Raw genomic sequence first — 17,204 nt, forward strand, 5'->3', positions numbered from 1 at the left:
GCCCCTCACTGACTGCCGGAGGGACACCGAGGGGCTGTAGTGTGGCCAGAGCCGGGCACAGAGCTGGGGAAGGGGCTGGAGCACAAGGGTGAAGCATGGCCTCTTCTCCCAAGTAACAACTGACAGCACAAGAGGAAAGAGCCTCAGGTTGTCCCAGGAGAGGTTGAGGTTGGAGCTGAGGCAGAACTGTTTCCCTGAGAGGGGTGTGAGCCCCTGTGCCAGGCTGCCCAGGGAGCTGGGGGAGTGGCCAGCCCTGGAGGGATCCCAAAGCCGTGGAGCTGAGGTGCTGAGGGCCAGGGGTTAGTGGTGGGCTGGGCAATGGTGGGGGTGGATTCCCTGAGCTTCAAGGGCTTTAACAACCCAGATTATTGTGTGATTTGATGCCTCTGTGCTTCCCTGGACAGCTGCAGCTGGACCAGCAGCCCAAAGCTGCCTCAGGGGGTCTGTGCAGAACATCCCTCCCTATGCTGCTGCTTCCCCCAGCAACAGCCCAGCCCAGGGGGTTACAGGGTAAGGGGCTGCCAGGCCATGTCTGGCACAGAAATTGGAAAGAAAACAACAGACAGTATTTGCTGATGACTTTCATTCTGGCACACCAGACAGACAGAAAGCTACATTTGCAGGTCACTGGCAGCAACTCCCAGCACCTGAGCAGCAGGAATGAAGCAAACCAGGCATTTCTCGGCCAGAGATCATGACAGGGCACCACAACCTGCACCACATGTGGAAGTTCTGCTTACTGAACGTGAGGAGAACTGAAGTTTATAATCCTCAGAGAGTATGGTTCCTCCTCACTACCCCAGCAATACATTTTGGGGTTGACATGGTGTTTCCTGCCCCTAAAATGAGCAGTTTGGCAGCTGGGCTGAGACAAGAAGCAAGCTGTGGTTCATTCTGAGTGCAGCAGGCCAGGGTGCCTGGGCAAGACTGGTGCTGTTGAGCTCCATGGGTGTTCCTTGAGCTCCAGGAGAGTTTTCTGTGCACACAAGCCTGTGACACAGCACCACATGGCACATGGGATCCCAGAGCACCAACTGCACGAAGCTGATCTGCACTGTCCGTCCTCAGCCCCGCTGACAGTGCCCGTCGTTCTGTGCAGGCCACTCTGTGGGGGCTCAGCCTTGGCTCAGCTCCCCATGGGGCTAGCAGAGCCCTCCCCAGAGCCAGGTGCAGCACAGGGAGGGTGGGAAGCCCTCTGCTCACAGCCTGCAAACGCTTCTGGCCACGCTGAGACGAGGTGGCACCTGCACCGCCGGCAAAGATGCTCCCGGAGGCACTCACCCCTCCCAGCCCCCGAGGTGGAGCACGGGGCTCGGCCTCGCTGCGGGGAGGCTGCAGCAGGCATGCAGAGGGTTTGGCTGCAGCAAGCATGCAGAGGGCCTGGCCCAGGCCTGCTACATGCCAATGTCCAGGTTTAGGAAGGAGACATTGGTGTACAGCGCCAGGGAGACCGAGCTGCTCTCCAGGCCGTGGGGCCGGGCGCGCAGCGGGGCCGGAGCCTGCTCCTGGGGGGAATCCTCAGTCCCTGTGCTCCTAACAAAGGGAAAGAAAGAGAGATGCTATTTGCAAACTGCTCCTATTGCCAACTCTGGGCCCAAAGGCCTCCACAGCAGTGACCCTGAAGATCTGCCATCACTTTGGACGGCCCCAAAAGGAACATGGAGACAGACAAGGATGGGCAGCAGAGATGAGGCTCTCAGGGTCTGTGGTCCAGGGAAGCATTTCACACTCCTTCTTTGCTGAAGGAGTCACCAGCTCTATGAGACCAAATGCTGCTGAGCACACCCTGCTTCAGACCACAGGGGAACAAAATACCTCCTGTGACATATGCCATGACTGTGGGCCCATTTCATGGGACATAAGGCCCTTTTTTCCCCACCTTCTTTAATCAGTGGGAAGGGCGTGAGCTCAACCTCTGAGCCTCTGTGGGATTGTCCCACCCTGCAGCTGTACAGACATCACTTGCAGGCACACAAACACACACACACACAGAGACAGGACAGGCACAAAACACACAAACACCTAGGGTGGGAGAATCTGGAGGAAGCCAGTGATGAAGCTGAAGTGGAACAGGCACCAGCGTGTGTCCTGAGGGGCTGGAGCAGCGGAGGGGCCTGAGGGGGAGGCAGGACAGGAGCTGTGCAGGCTCACACCAAGATGTGTGCCAGGGAGGAGTCCTGGTGCAAGGCAGATCTGGGGGAAGGAGAGAGAATGGCACAGGCTGGGGAGGAAAGAGGGAGAGCTCCAAGGGATAGAAAAGCTGGGATGTTGCAGCTGTTAGCAAAGAACGTGGAGGGTTTTAGCTGGAGAGGTCACGATCGAAACGGGTGGAAGGAACAGGAAAGATGGGCAGGAAGATCAGCAGGTCTCGTCCACCATGTGCCAGCAGCAGGGTGAGAGCTGCTGAGGAAGGCTGTGGCAGCAGAGAGGTGCTCTCCCCTCCCTCCCTCCCCCTTACAGCCCAGCGTTGAACTTCCTGCGCAGGAGGTACTCGATGACATCGGGGTCTGTCTGGAACAGGCGCCTCAGGATGTGACACTGCATCTCTGGAGAGACCTGGGAGGGACAGACACACACACTCACTCATGGAGGAAGAGGAGCAGAGGCAGCCGAGGCCAGCAGAAGGACTCAGGCCCACACGTGCTGACAGACCCGCCGTGTTGGTGTGTCCACAGCTCCCGGGGCTCAGAGCCAGAGCCCCTGCTTTCCCCAGACCACTCCAATCCTTTGGCTCCCTGTAGAGCTGACAATGGCTACAAGACTTTTGAGGGACCTTAAGTGTTACATGCTCAATTATTTCCTCTTCTTTCTCCCCCTACCCCCACTGGGACTTTGGGGGAGAATCAGCACTGAGGTGCCAACTCCCACAGCTGCTGTTGGCCACTTGTGTCCTGTCCCAAAAGAGCTCTGTCAGATGTCACCAGGCTGGAAAGCCGAGAGCAGAGGGAGCGAGTTCATGGCAGGACCCTCAGCTCTGCCTCCACAATGCCAGTAATGAGCCATCCCAAGCTAATATTCACACCTGCCACGAGGAACACATCGTGTTCTCAGAGCTCAAGCCAAGTCAGCTGCTGCTCCTGGGAACGCACCTTCCCTTCTGCTGCTGTCAGAAGAGTTCAGAGGGGAGGGAAAGGCCTAGAGAAGGTGCCCTGAGGAAGCCTCACCCACCATGAACAAGGTCTGCTGGTGCTCAATCAACCTCTGGAGCACCAGGATAATGGCAGCAGTGTCTTCAAAGCTCATGGCACCAGCATCTTTCTCTCCAGGCTTCTCCTTCTGCAGGATGTTGGGACCAAAGACTGTGGCCAAGTTGGAAACTGTCATTTTATTCCCAGGAATCTAGCAAGCAAGAACAAGAGGGAACTGCAGATTATAGATACACTGACATGAGATGTGCCAGGACAGCCTCACCCACTCCAAGGACGGGAACAGGAGCTGCTGAATGTGCCCATCTGGGTCTGGTTTGGTCCTCTCCAAGCTGGCAGCACAGCCAGCATGAAGGGTTTGTGGTGCTGGAGCACATGCTCATCCCCTCCCTGCATCAGGGATCATTGCCATCTACCTCACTTTCACAGCCCCTACCAGAAGGGGTAGTTCTGTATCACCTTCAATATGGGGCAAAACCAGTCTCTGAATCACAAGAAGAATTGGAGCTCAAACGGTCCAGAGAAACCCAAATCAACCCCAACACATGGTCTTAAGTCCTTGATGAAAGTTGGAAGTGGAAAACCAGAATTAGTCCACAAAAAATGCCCCTTGTGCTGTCTGTGGACACAGGGACAGGTCCCTCTGGGGTTAGGGCACCACAGAAGGTCTCTCAGCTGGGCTGAGGGCAACCAGGAGCTGCCACAGCTTTACCAGCAGCTTGGGTTTCTGAGGGATTTGCCCAGGCAGGGTCAGAGGCTGTGCTGAGACTTCATAGAACCCCAGCATGGTGGGGTGGGAAGGGCCCTGCAGAGCTGCTCCAGCCCCTGCTCCAGCAGCTTCCCCTGGCTCAGGGGCACAGGAACGTGTCTGGGGGGGGTTGGGAACCTCCCGAGAAAGAGCCTCCACACCCTCCCTGGGCAGCCTGGGCCAGGGCTCCCTCACCTCAGCACCAAAGGACTTGCTCCTGGTGTTTCAGTGGCATTTTTTGTGTCCCAGCTTGTGCCCCTGACCCCTTGTCCTGTCACTGGCCCCCACAGGACAAACTCTGGCCCCATCCTCTCACCACCCGCCCTTCAGGGGCCGCTAAGTGCCGGTAAGGTCCCCCCTCAGCCTTCTCTCCTCCAGGCTACCAAAGGGCTGTTGTTTTCTCGTCTGGCTCCAAGCAGCAGTGTGAGCAGCCCCTGCCAGGAGCGGCCGTGAGCGCCGGGCCGCAGCCCTTACCTGCTGTCCGCGGGGCCCGCGGGAGCTCTCAGCGTGCTGGGCCACGTCGGCCAGGAGGCGCAGGAGCCGCTGCAGCGTGTCGCTGTGGCACGGCGGCAGCAGGAAGAGCAGCAGCTGCAGGGTGCTCAGCCCTGCCCGGCCCTCCATGGCTGCGGGGACAGCAGCGTTAGCGGGGCTGCCACACGCCGGGCTCCTCCGGCCCTGCAGCCCCCGTGGGGAGTCAGGAGGGAGCCAGGCTGGCAGCGTACCCTCCGTGCTCCCCGTGCAGGGAGAAGTGCTCTGGGCACCCCAGTGAGGGTGCATTTAGGATTTTATAGCCCCACAGTCAAAGCTTAGCCTCGACTACAGGGCAAAGACAAGGTGCTGAGGGCCACGTGTCAACGGTGGGCTGGGCGGGGCGAGGGGACAGCTTGGGCTCCAAGAGCTTGAAGGGCTTTTCCAACCCAAATGACCCTGTGATTATAATCCCATGTTAAAAAGAAAGCAGCACAGCCTGCAGTAACTAGAGGTGGCACATGACCAGCCCCACGGGTGTCAGAAAGTTTTGGCAAAGAAGGGTGGTGAGGAAGGATCTGGGAGCCAAACGTTTGCAAACCCAGCCATGGTGTGATGGGGACTCACGGATTCACCCCCCAGCCACACACAGCCCAGGGCTGCCGGGTCAGCAAGGGCAGGGAAAGGGATGAAGAAACGATGCTGACCTGCTGTAGTGGTCCTGCCTGGGCCAGGTTTTGGTAGTGGGGGAGCTACAGGGGTGGCTTCTTCAAACAACGATCTGCAAAGAGCTTCCCCTGTAGCTGACAGGGCTGATGCCAGTCAGTTCTAAGATGGACCCACAGCTGACCCAGGCCTCGCCCATCAGGGACTGAGGTAACACCTCTGTTCTCCTGTGGGTGACCCCCGCTGGGGCAGGGTGTGAGGAGCTGCCCCATGGCAGACCCCAGGCTGGGGCAGTTCATGAGGAGCTGCAGCCCATGGGAAGGAGCCACGCTGGAGCAGTTGGGGAGGGACTGTCCCCCATTTGAGAGACCCCACAGTGCAGCAGAGGGAGTGTGAGGAGGCCTTCCCCTGAGCAGCAGCAGCAAAGTCCATCTGTGATGAACTGACCCCATCCCCATCCCCTGTGCTGCTGGGGGGAAGGAAGGAGAGTCCTGGGCAGGGGGGGGGCTGGGGGAGGTGTTTTGAGATTCAGATTTATTTCTCATCTCCCTGTTCTGATGGTTCAGTAATAAAGCAAACCCTTTTCTCTGCAAGATGAGTCTGTTTTGCCCATGGCACTGATTGCTGAGTGACCCCCCCTTGTCCTTATCTCCACTCAAACCTCTATTTCTCTCTCCCCTGTCCAGTTGAGGAGAGGGGAGTGATAGAATGACTTGGTGGGTACCCAGGCAGGGCTAAACCCTCACAGCTGGCAAGGGAGGAGGATGGGGAGACAGCCAACAGCCAGCCAAGTGCTACCTGCCCGAAGCTCACAGCTGCAGCCCCCTGCCTCTGCCCTGGCCAGGCTGATTTACACTCTGCAGTGTGCTCAGGCACCTGAGCCCAAGGGCAGGGATCGCCTCCCACAGCCCTCGTAACCCCTGCACACCTCTGTCCCCCACCACAGGCCTCTTGGTGTGTGGCTGCTCAGCTGTGCCGGGGAAGGGGAGACTTGGAGAGGGAAACCTCAGGAGAGGAGGCTGGTAAAAGGGAAGCAAACAGATGGTGAAGGAAACCAAGAAAGAGTGATGCTGGAAGCAGTGGAGACTGCCTAAGAACTCAGGCATCCAAAATACAGAGGGTAGGGGGGGCTGGGCAGAGGATTTGCAGCAGTACAAAGGGCTGAGCTGAGCTCCTGCCCAGCACCTGACTCGTGCTGTGGCCTGGTGCTGAGCCAGGTCATTGCACAGGAGGAAAACACCCTTCAGGTTTTTGCTTTACAAAGCCAAAGAGGGTGGGGTAGAGTGTGCAGAGTGAGCCTCTGCAACCCAGGCACTCACAGGCTGTGCTGAGGAAGGCTGGGTAGAGCTCTCTGGGAATCAGGGAATCCGGCATGTCCCGAAGAAACTCTTTGAGCAGAGCAGCCACGTCATGAACGCTCTGCTGCTCGTCCAAGAGAACATCCAGACCTCGGTCAAACTCCTCCCTCAGCTTAAAGATGGACAAGAATAAAAGCAACAGTCAGTTCTTCCTCTTAACACAGGCCCCTACAGTGGCAGGACAGGAGGGGTGGTCCCCTCCAGCATCCCCTTGGCACAGGGCACCGCAGGAAGGCAGAGACCAAGGATGAGCCCAGGAGCTGCTGGCTGATGGAAGCAGCCCAGAGGAGGCTCTGGAGTGCCAGCCCTCTCCTTTGGGTGTGGTGCTGCTACAGGGGATGCAGTAAATGTCTCACTTTACCTGCTGAACCCTTTTCCTGGAGCTGCCAATGCGGAAGATGCCCTCGGTGTGGAGACCTGCCAGGCAGAGGGGTGAGTGCCCTGCTCTCCCACCGCCCCCACGGGTCCCCAGGGCACCCTGACTGCATGCAATTGGCTCTGCACTGCACACGAGGCAGTGACCTGCCCAGCTCCTGGCAGAGGGGGAAAAAGAAAGGATTTGGAGTCATTTGGACTTTCTGGGGCTGGCTCTGTGTCAGGGAGGAGATGTTACCTGGACAGTCACTCTGAGATAACGCTGGTTTGCAGGGGGAGGTGAGGCCAGAGCGTGTGGGGAGATGTGCAGTGACATCCACCTCTCTGTTCAGAGGACTCTCCCCAGGGGCTTTTGGGGCACATGCCCTGCCCCATCTGCCTCCTCCCTTCTGGGGAACCAGCCAGCCCAGAGGCTCCAGGCTGTGGGCCCCTTTTACCACCCCATGCTCACCATATGACTCGATGTGCTCGCAGCATCTGTCCACAATCCGTGGGACCTGACAGCTGAGGGGGTTGAGGCTCAAGGTGTTCTTCTTGCCCAGGCTCCTCCGTGGCCCCAGCTCGTGGGGGTGTGAGAGCTGCAGTGCCTCCAGCAGCTTGGATGTGTTGTCACCCAGGTCGGTGATGGAGTCCACGGACATTGCCCCCTGCCAGGGAGCAAAGGGGACTTACAGGGGGGAGAAGTACCCCACAGGGTGCCAGTGCTGTGACCTCAGAAGCCTATGGGAAAGGGAGGCATCGCCTCCAAAGGAAAACAGAGGTCTACAGAGCCTGTCTAGGATTGCAGGAGAACCACAGAGACATCTTTCATCTCCCATGCATTCAGTTCTGTGTGCTGCTCCTGATGTAAGGTGTTTCCTCACAGCCCTTCCTCCCAGGCAGCCCCTACCTGGTGTGGAGAGAGGAAACATCCCCCAGCCTTCCACCTGAAAGGCTGAGGGAGCTGGGGCTCTGCAGCCTGGAGGAGCCTGAGGGGTGAGCTCAGGAATGGTTCCAGATGCATCAAGGGTGGGTGTGAGGAGGCTGGAGCCAGGCTGTGCTCAGGGATGGCCAGTGACAGGACAAGGGGCAACAAGCTGGAACTGAAGAGGTTCCAGAGCAACACAAGGACAAAGTTGTTCCCTGTTGAGGTGAGGCAGCACTGGCAGGGGCTGCCCAGATGGGCTGTGGAGGCTCCTTCTCTGGAGACATTCCAACCCAGCTGGTTCCTGTGTGCCCTGCTCTAGGTGGTGCTGCCCTGGCAGGGGGGTTGCACTGGGTGAGCTCTGCAGGTCCCTTCCAGCCCTTGAGACTCTGTGATTTACTGAAGGACACGCTGGATTTGGTTACCTGCTTCACCCCGGGGGTCACAGGCACTCACACCTCTGTGAGGAGGAAAGGCTGTGGGACCTGGGGCTGTTCAGCCTGGAGAAGGCCAAGGGGGGACCTTATCAGCACTTACAAGCCCCTAAAGGGCACATGTCAGGAGGATGGAGCCAGTGTCTGTTCTGTGGTGGCCAGAGACAAGACAAGGGGTCAGGGGCACAAGCTGGGACACAAAAAAGTGCCACTTAAACACAAGGAGAAACTCCTTTGGTGCTGAGGTGAGGGAGCCCTGGCCCAGGCTGCCCAGGGAGGGTGTGGAGGCTCTTTCTCGGGAGGTTCCCAAACCCACCTGGACACATTCCTGTGCCCCCTGAACCAGGGGAAGCTGCTGGAGCAGGGGCTGGGGCTGGAGCAGCTCTGCAGGGCCCTTCCAGCCCCCACCACTCTGGGATTCTATGAAGTGAAGGCTGTAGGGAGCCACACTTGTTGCTCCAGCCACAGCCCCCACCCGGCAGCACCATCCCGCTGCAGCCGCTTTCGCTGTCGTACCCTTCGCTGGCTCCAGGAGCTGCTGGCGAGGGGAGGTGGGGAAAGTGGCTCCTCTGGGACGACCCCACAGGGCACCAGGACACGGCTCCTGCCCATCGGGGACCTCTTCTCCCTCTGAGCCCGAAACCTGGTCACTGTGGCCTCCACCTCCAGGCAGAGGCGGCGGCTCCTCCTCACCGCGTCCTGCAGCTGCCGGTACGCGCGGTCGTTGGCGAGGACTTGGCAGAGAGGGATCCCAAAGGTCTGAGGGGAGCACTCTAGGGAAAGACATGGCAGAGATGAAAAGCACAGAAAATAAAAAGCCAGTGAGCTGCACTAGCATAGCCCTGTGCATGCCTGGGTGAAATAACCACCAGCAGGGAACACGGGATGGCTGCAAAGGCAGCTGTCAGCAGGAGAGTGGAGAGGACAATGTGTTAAACTGATTCAGAGTGTGACAAGGAGATCTGCGGCCTGAACCCAGGATGGGAGTCCTGTACCCTCAGTACCCTGACTCTTCCTGGGGTGGGTGGGAAGGGCATCCCCAACAGCCCTGGGCAGACCCAAAGGGGAGCTGCTGCCCCTGGAGAGCCCCAGAGCACTGCGCGGGGGGACTCGGGGCGCAGGGCAGGCAGGAGCAGGGAGGGCACTGCATGGGAGAGGGGGTGCTGGAGGAAGAGGAAGGAGATGCAGGGGAGCTGGGAAGATGGCAGGAAAACAGCCTCCATCAACATGCTTGTGGCAGCCTGTCCCAGCTTTCCCTGGACTTTCCTTGCCCACACGTCCATCCATCCATCCGTCCCTTCCAGAGGCTCTCGTGCTGGTGCACCCCACTCTGGAGAGCAGCAAAACCCCAGGGGACAAAGCACCTCGCTGAATTTGGGCACTTCCCAGCTCAGCCCCATCGAAAGTCATTGATTCCACTTGAGAGGAGGGACAGGACCCCAGGCAGAAGGGAGGCTGCTCACCTTTCTTCTCCTTCGACAAGCTCTCCAGCTTCTGGCGGATGGATTTACTGCCTTTAGGTCCAACTAAGAGGAGAAAAGAAAGCAAAGGTTCTGCATCATGAGGCCATTTCAGGACGGTCTCCCCTCCAAGCCCTTTGCCCCCCAGCTCCCTGGCAGGCACTGTGTGGGCACAGGCTCAGCCCACGGGCAGTGGGATGCTGTGAGCCCCACGTGGCCACGGCCTAGAGAGGGTGCACCAGGCCATGTGAGCTGGCTGGGTGGCCAGCAGCTACCCCAGAGATGGGCCACCATCCTCCCAAAGAACTCGTTCGCCCCACCTGGCTCAGACCACAACCCTACAAACCATCACAGCTTATCCACGCCTCAGGCAGCCAGGTGCACAACCCAGCAACGCCACAGGTGAGGGCCTTTGGGCCACCGGACAGCCAGCAAGTTAACTGGTGTTAGAGAATCAAAAGGAGCCCCATCTGACCTTCCTGGGGACAGCCCACCTTGGCAGACCCTGCCACAGGCAACACCTGATGCTGCAACAGCTACGGACCATGGTGGGTGTGTGGGACGTGCCGGGAGACCACGGCGAGCGGCCACCCCAAAGGTGTTCTGCCACGTGGAAGAGCAATGGAGAGACTTCAGCTGTTCAAAGGCTGTAGCCTAGAGCTGTTCTGGCCACCTTCCAATCCTGTGTCCATGTTACACGTGACTCTGTATTAGGGACAACGTCCTAGTGAGCACTTAATGACTTGTCAGGCTCCCCTAATTCCCCCTCAGGGGTCTGGTCTTGACACTGGAGAGAGGAATGCAGCCCCAGAAAAGCTTTTGTGGATGTTTTACAGAGCACAGGCAACTAAAGTTAGACAAAACACATTCCAGCAGCAATCCCAAACAGAATTCCCGAAGCTGCACAGCCAGGGAAAGCAGCAAGGACCTGAAAACTCATTCACTGCCCACTCCAAATCCTCCCTGGGCACATCACCCTGTTCTGGCTTGTGCTCCTCATTCCTGACGAATTCTCTTCCTAGAAACAGCTTATATAATTGTTTGGGTTATTTGGAGAGATTTAGAAGGCAGCTAGGAAAGTTGGTGTGAGCAACACGTGCATGAAAGTGCAGCCAACATGAATTATGCTGCAGCAATGAACGTGTGGCTTCATTCAAATGACCAGAGAGCAGGAAGATGAAGACTCTGGAGTCAGGAAACACCCAGCTAAGGACAAAAGGCCAGCAAAAGCTCCTGCTTCAGCAGAGCTGGGAGGGGTGACAAGGTGCCAGGGCTCAGCACCAGCATAACTCTCCACTCCTAAAGCTGACCAGATCCTCTGAAGGGAAATAAACCTCGAGGCAGCAGACAGCAAAGAACCATCCCTCAGGATTCCCCTGAGCTGAGATCTCCAGAGGAGTCCCATGCACCATCCCTCCTGGTCATCTCCTGCTTGCACCACAGACTCGGTCCTGCAGGGACGTGGCACTCAGGGTGTGTTTGCTCAGGAGGGTCAGCCCTTTGCTGTGATGCCTGAGATGCTGCACAGTTCACAGAATCATTTGGGTTTGAGAAGCCCCTGAAGCTGCTGCAGTCCCAGCCCTGCCCTCACCCTGCCCAGCCCAGCACTGGCCCTCAGCACCTCAGCTCCACGGCTTTGGGATCCCTCCAGGGCTGGGCACTCCCCCAGCTCCCTGGGCAGCCTGGCACAGGGGCTCACACCCCTCTCAAGGAAACAGTTCTTCCTAATAAGGTAAGGAGAAGAAAAGGGGTGCCCCAGAGGGTACCAAAGCTGAGGGTTGCCCCAAAGGATGATTCACAAAGGGTTGCACACGCTGTGATCCTCATTGTCTGGGTACCTGGAGATGGGGGGATAAAAAGAGGTGCAAGACACCTTTCCTTTGAGGAAAACAACACCACCTGTGCTATGGCTGGTTAATAGAGAGGGCTGGCATTCCACAGGGGTAGATGATGTTGTACAGACATATGAATGGACCCAAACAGGGCCAGTGCAGCTCAGACTCAGGTCGTTCCAAAGGTTCTGAACTTCCCTTTAAAACACTAGGATGGGAAAATGATGTTGCAGGTGCCAGAGGTCCACAGGCTACCCTCAGCAGCTCCCAGCCTACACACTGCAACAAGGGACAGCAGCAGGACGACATCCAACGGATACAAAGATCGGCAAAAGGAAGGAGGGGTTCCCCAACAGCAAAACTCCCTTCAAAACCCAGGCAGGCACGAGAGTGATGCCCAAAATACACAGCAGGATGAGATCAGGGCTTTGCACTTATCCCCCACAGAATGCAGCACAGCAGCAAGGAAGGAAACGGGGTTGGTTTTGGCTCTGCACTGTTCCCTAGAGAAACTACTGCAGTGTCACTGAAAATGGCATCACAAGGGCCTGAAAAAAGGAAACAGGGGGAGAGAGAACCCAAGGTACTGAAAGGCATCTGTGGAGGCTGGTACTGCAGCCCTGGGGCAACTGGGAGCTCTGGAGCTGGGAGGGGAGTTTTTACTCTTACTTCCCTTACACCTGTACTTCTGTCTCTTTTCCCTGTGCTCAGCTCTCATTTACTCTTCTCGAAGCCATTTCATGGCATAACATTTTCCAAGCCACCCCAAGGCAGTTCTTGCTGCCCAGGATGAGGCTGGGCACCAGGAAATGCTCCTTCCCTGGCTCAGGTGCCCAGAGCTGTGGGGGGCTCCATCCCCAGGAGGTCCCAGCCCTACTGCCAGCGGTGGTGGGGCTGCAGACCCCCGAGACCCCTGGGCACTGAGCTGTAGGTGTCCTCCTGGGATGCCAAAATAGGGCCCAGGGCAGAGGAGGCACTTCAAGGTGGTCTGTCCGCTCTGGAGGAACGAGTAGGTGTGGGGCACAGCCAGCTGAGCCCCAGCTTGCTGTGCCTGGTGAGGTGTGGAGTGTGGGGGGCCACAGGGACCCAGACACTGCCCCTGTGTCTCTGTGAGCCAGGCCAGAGGAGCTCAGCCCCTCTGCAGCTTCTGTACTTGTCTGCCCATGGCTTTCGGTAGCACATCTCCTGGCCTTGCATAAGCCACATCCCAGCACCAGCACTTTGTGCTGGATGTGAAGCCAAAAAGCAAAGCTTGTCCCATCCCAAAGGCACGAAGATAGTCCCAGAGGAAGACTTTGCTAAGTGGTGTTGCATCTGGTTTGGATTAGGGGGATCAGAGGCTGACAAGAGGCAAGGTCACGTTCTCACAGTCCTACGGGCACGCAAACCCCGCTCCAAGGGCTGAGGAGGCCGTCACAGCTCTGCCCAGAGCAGGGAACAAAACGGCAAATGGAGCAAAACGTGGCACAAACGTCTTTCCACAAACATCCTGCCCCGTTGGGAAGCACAGGGATGGGGCTGAGCAGCAGGGGTGGCCCAGCCCCCAGCCCTCCCTCAGCACCAGCCCTACCTTTGGCCAGGCTGAGGTCTCCAACAAGCAGCTTCTCCTGCAGCTGATAGAGAGCAATCTCCTGCAGGCTGGCTCTTTCCAATTCAGAGAGGCTGTGCAGGGCCACAGGCTGCATTCTGGTGCTTTGTCCTGGTAGAAGCACTGAGATAGAGGTCCTCTGAAAAATAGGCAAACCTGGAGAGTCAGGAGCAGCCCCCAGAGATGCTGCTCTAGGACAGAAGCTGCTCAACGTGCCACAGGGCATCTTTGCAAGTGCAGGAGACACTTGGCCCTCTGTCACTATCTCGCTCTGAGCGTCCCAGCAAAGAGGAGGCATCAAGGAGTACACAAGGGACTCAGCCCTGGATCCCAGGACCCCCAGGCTCTCTGAGGCCCTTCAGTGCTTAGCAGAGAACTCCCTGGCCAATTCTAGCTGCCCTCTGTTTTCACACAGAGCCCTGAGCCCTCGGGCTCGTGTCCCTCAGCCCCACGGCTTTGGAATGCCTCCAGGAATGGGGACTCCACCACTTCCCTGGGCAGCCTGGGACAGGCCTAGACAGCCCTTTCTCCACCAAGTCAGAGGACTTGACTTTTTCAGCATTACTTTACCAGGTCCCAGCAGCCCATCTCCACACAAACTGGCTGAATGCTGCTCCTGGAGAGCCCCCGACTGCAGCTCAGTGTGCACAAAGCCAGGAGTTCGGGCTGGAAAGAGCCTGGGGTGTCACCCTCAGACCAGGCTTTGGCAGAGGCTGTGGGGATGCATAGCCCTCCTCACCTTCCTCCACATCCCAGCAGTAACTGGGGAGGGGTGACCTCCTGAGAGAGCCCTGCGTGGCTTGGGCTGGTTTATGGTGGCTGTGAGCAAGGACACTGGCGTGGTGCCGGCGTGGGCAGAGGCTGGGCAGAGGCTCCCCATGCTGCAGAGAGGTGGGTGCCTCAATTTCCCTCCAAGGTGGGTGCAGAGAGCTTTGGGGTTGGGTTTTTTTGTTGTTATAACAAGCTCATCTAAAGCAGCTCATCTAAGACTTACTTTTATTCACCAGCTCCTCTTCGCTGCCCGTCCCCTCCCCATTTCTCACTGCTTATCCCTCAGCTCCATCTCTTGTAAATCAGCCTCTGCCACAGCCTGCACCCCCCACACAGGCCATGCTGCAGCCCCAGCCACACGCCAAACACCCCATCCATCCCCTCTCCTGCATCCCCAGGAGCTCTCCCTCTGTGTGCAGCCAGGCAGGGAGCTGCACTGGCTCTGGGCTCCCAGCCCTGCACCCAGCAATGAGCCAAAGAGCAGCTGGCAGCAGCCGACACAGACAGGACCAAGGTCATCAGATGTGGGCAGAGTCCATGCTCTGAAAGGAGCCTTCCCAAGGAGGGCCTTAAGGCAATAATGGTAAATAAATGCCCAGAAACAAACCTCCTGGAGCCAGGGAGGACTCCAGGAGTGTGAGAGGCTGCCTGCCCCAGCACACTCCATCCCCTCCCCGGGGCAGGGCTGCAGCCTTGGGCAACTCTCCTTCTGGACAAGTTTTCCCTTTCTAAGGCTATTTAGAAAATTATAGACATTAAAATAACCACCCAAATAGGTAAGAGTGGTTCTGAGCCTCCCAGGAGGACCCAGTGAAAGGGGGATTCAACTACAAAGACACTCCTGAAACACAACAAACTACCCAGTTCAGCAGGGCCAGGAGATGCAGCACAGGCAGGTCGGCACCTCGGGACACCCAGCTGCCCACCACTGCCTTGGGACTCAGGGGGAGGTCACCAGGAGTCTCTGGTGTGATCCTCCTGACGTGGCAGCTCATGCTGCAGCCAGCCACGAGAGTCTGGAGCTCAGGGAGAGCATCAGCAAAGGGCCAGAGGGTCAGGACACCCAGTTAGGTTTGAGGTGAGGCCCAGCCCAGGGAGGCATTCCTGTCTGGCTCCAAAAAGGCCTTTTCATTACTAAATTGTTGAACCAGATGGGGAGCTGCTCTTTAGGCTCAGCAGTTCACTTTGGCCACCTCTCAGCCTTCTTGCTCTCCAGGACAAGCTCTGCAGTCAGCCTGGGCTGTGATATGTGGCTGGTTAGAAGCACCAGCCCCTTGAGGAAGGTATTTTATTTACTGGGGCTGCACATGAGAGGCTCAGTCTTCAACTAAAGCATCTTACTGCTCCTACCCAGCTTTGCAAAAGGAGATCCTGAGGCACGGGCTCCCCTGGGATGGCCCTGGGTGGGAAAAGGGAAAGCACAAGAACATCTCCACTTGGTGCCCTGGGCTGGGCTGGGCAGAAGCAGTGCCTGAGGGCAGCACAGAGCAGGGGCTGTGGAGAGACAGACACACTGAAGGAGGTTGGTTACCTTTGTGCAGGGGAAGCTCTCAGCTCCACGTTCAGAGCCTCAGCCCAAGCGGGAGGGACGGCGGGAGCAGAGTCACAGTCACAGCTGCCTGAGAGAGCAGGAAGGAGAAGTTGGGGCAAGAGGCTGCTTATCTGTCCCTGTGAGCACAGCCCTATGAAATGCCACCATGGACAGCTTTCTGATAAACTCCTGCTTCAGCTGTTAACCCTGAAACACCCACCCTCCCTCCTGCCCACACGTGTGCCTTGAGGGAGCCCGTGGGAGCAGAGGCCCCTTCAGCAAGCTCCAGCACAGCAGCTGGGGGTCTCTTCCTGGGACCGGGGTCCCTCGGGGCAGGCAGGAGCCAGGGCAGAGTTTACTGCTCCCTGCAGGGACAGCACCAGCGAGCTGCAAATGCTCCCTCTGAGGGGGATGCTGGAGAAGGAGCCTCACTAACGCAGACAGGACTAACAAGGCTGTCTCTGGGAGCAGTGGCAGAGCCCCTCTCTGCAGTGCTTTTCCCTGCTTCTCTTTAGGCTTATTTATGGAAAGCTCACGGGGCAAAGCTCAGCTCAGGCCCAACCTTCAGTTCCCAGGGAGCTGCCTCTGCTGCCCTGCTCCCAGCATCAAAGTTGCTCTCTCCCACCTGGAACGAAGGGCTGGCATTTACCTTCCTCGTTGCCTTGGCGCAGCAGAGCAGCAGCAGCCTGGGCTCCCCGTCCCTGCCCGGAGCAGACAGCACCGAGGGAGCGAGCGGCTGCAGCCCAGGGCAGGGGAGGGGACAGGGGATGGGAATGTGCATGTCCTGCCAAAAGAAACGAGAGCCAGAAATGTCGTGGTGCAGAGAGGGCAGGGTTAGAAGGCAAGGAACAGCCCTTCCCACGCCTGGCAGCGCTTGTGCTTTGGCAGGGGACGTTGCTCTGTCCATCTCCTCTGGCCCTGCTCTCACCTGGCAGCGACCTGACACCCACTGAGCATCGGGAAAGCTCACAGAGCAATCTGCCTCCTGCTGCTGGTTGCTGAGGGCCAGGGGCTGCTTTGCATGCAGAGTTCTCAACCACTCCATTACAGTGGCTTCACCATCACCAAGTCTCTGGTGTGAAAGCTCATCCAGTGCAACCCCCCAGCCAGAGCAGCACCTCCTAGAGCAGGGCACACAGGAACCATCTGGGCTGGAATGTCTCCAGGGAAGGAGCCTCCACAGCCCATCTGGGCAGCCCCTGCCAGTGCTGCCTCAACTCAACAGGGAAGAAATCCTTCCTTGAACACTACTACAATCAGCCAGCTCCAGCTGTGTTGAAGAAGGGAGGAGACCACAGACCTTGAGTCCACTGTCTGTGGAGTGAAAGGGCAGGAGAGGCTGGAGGGGAGGCAGGAGAGTTGTGGAGCTGTTTGCTGCCAGCCTGATAGTTGTGAAAGCTCTTGACAAGGAGAGTGAGACCCCACACTGTCAGGAGTGGGATGAAGCCCCTCCTTTCCTGCAGCAGGCAATAGAAATTGGTGAGAAAAAGAAAGCAACAGGGCCAAAATTTGTGCATTAAAAAACGTTTATTCCTTAAAAAGACAACGTTCACCTTCAGTGACACAACTGCCCAGAGCATTCCCTTAGGAGGGTTTTCATCAGCTTCCAGCCAGGCTCCTGTCACCCCTTCCCCCTGCCTGCACCCCAGGGAGCTGCTCTGGGGCCCCTGGCAGCTGCTCCAGCTCCAGGAGCCACTCACTCCCCGAGCTTTCTAGGGACAGGGAGGGCTCAGCACCCGCAGCAGCACCCACTCCCTCCTCAGCCCCCTGCAGAGCGGGGCTCCTCCTGGGGGCACAGAGCACACAGGGGCTCAGGGAAAGCTCAGCCTCTCTGGAAGGGCCCTGGCACAGAAAGGCTGGGGAGGGGAAGCAGCAGCAGCCAGCACCCGCTGTCCCAGCACAGCCCCCAGCCCCGCTCCCTCC

General features: G+C 58.1%; 1 protein-coding gene across 2 annotated transcripts; it reads right to left on the bottom strand.

Moving 5' to 3' along the window:
- Positions 1-565: 565 nt before the first annotated feature.
- Positions 566-16,033, bottom strand: ARHGAP36 (Rho GTPase activating protein 36). 2 transcript variants are annotated; one of them, XM_062006676.1, is made up of 12 exons: positions 15,931-16,033; positions 15,282-15,369; positions 12,962-13,118; positions 9,563-9,625; positions 8,616-8,872; positions 7,213-7,408; positions 6,748-6,803; positions 6,348-6,498; positions 4,369-4,517; positions 3,169-3,339; positions 2,459-2,556; positions 566-1,533 (listed from the first exon to the last, which is right to left on the bottom strand). In XM_062006676.1, exons 3-12 carry the CDS (start codon positions 13,074-13,076, stop codon positions 1,395-1,397), a joined length of 1,395 nt encoding a protein of 464 aa, XP_061862660.1. In that variant the 5' UTR covers positions 13,077-13,118; positions 15,282-15,369; positions 15,931-16,033; the 3' UTR covers positions 566-1,394. The 2 variants fall into 2 exon arrangements, with proteins under 2 accessions (XP_061862660.1, XP_061862661.1); XM_062006677.1 differs by lacking the exon at positions 2,459-2,556 and having other exon boundaries at positions 1,427-1,533.
- Positions 16,034-17,204: the final 1,171 nt, after the last annotated feature.

Source organism: Colius striatus, chromosome 13, assembly GCF_028858725.1.
Source record: "Colius striatus isolate bColStr4 chromosome 13, bColStr4.1.hap1, whole genome shotgun sequence".
Taxonomy (NCBI): domain Eukaryota; kingdom Metazoa; phylum Chordata; class Aves; order Coliiformes; family Coliidae; genus Colius; species Colius striatus.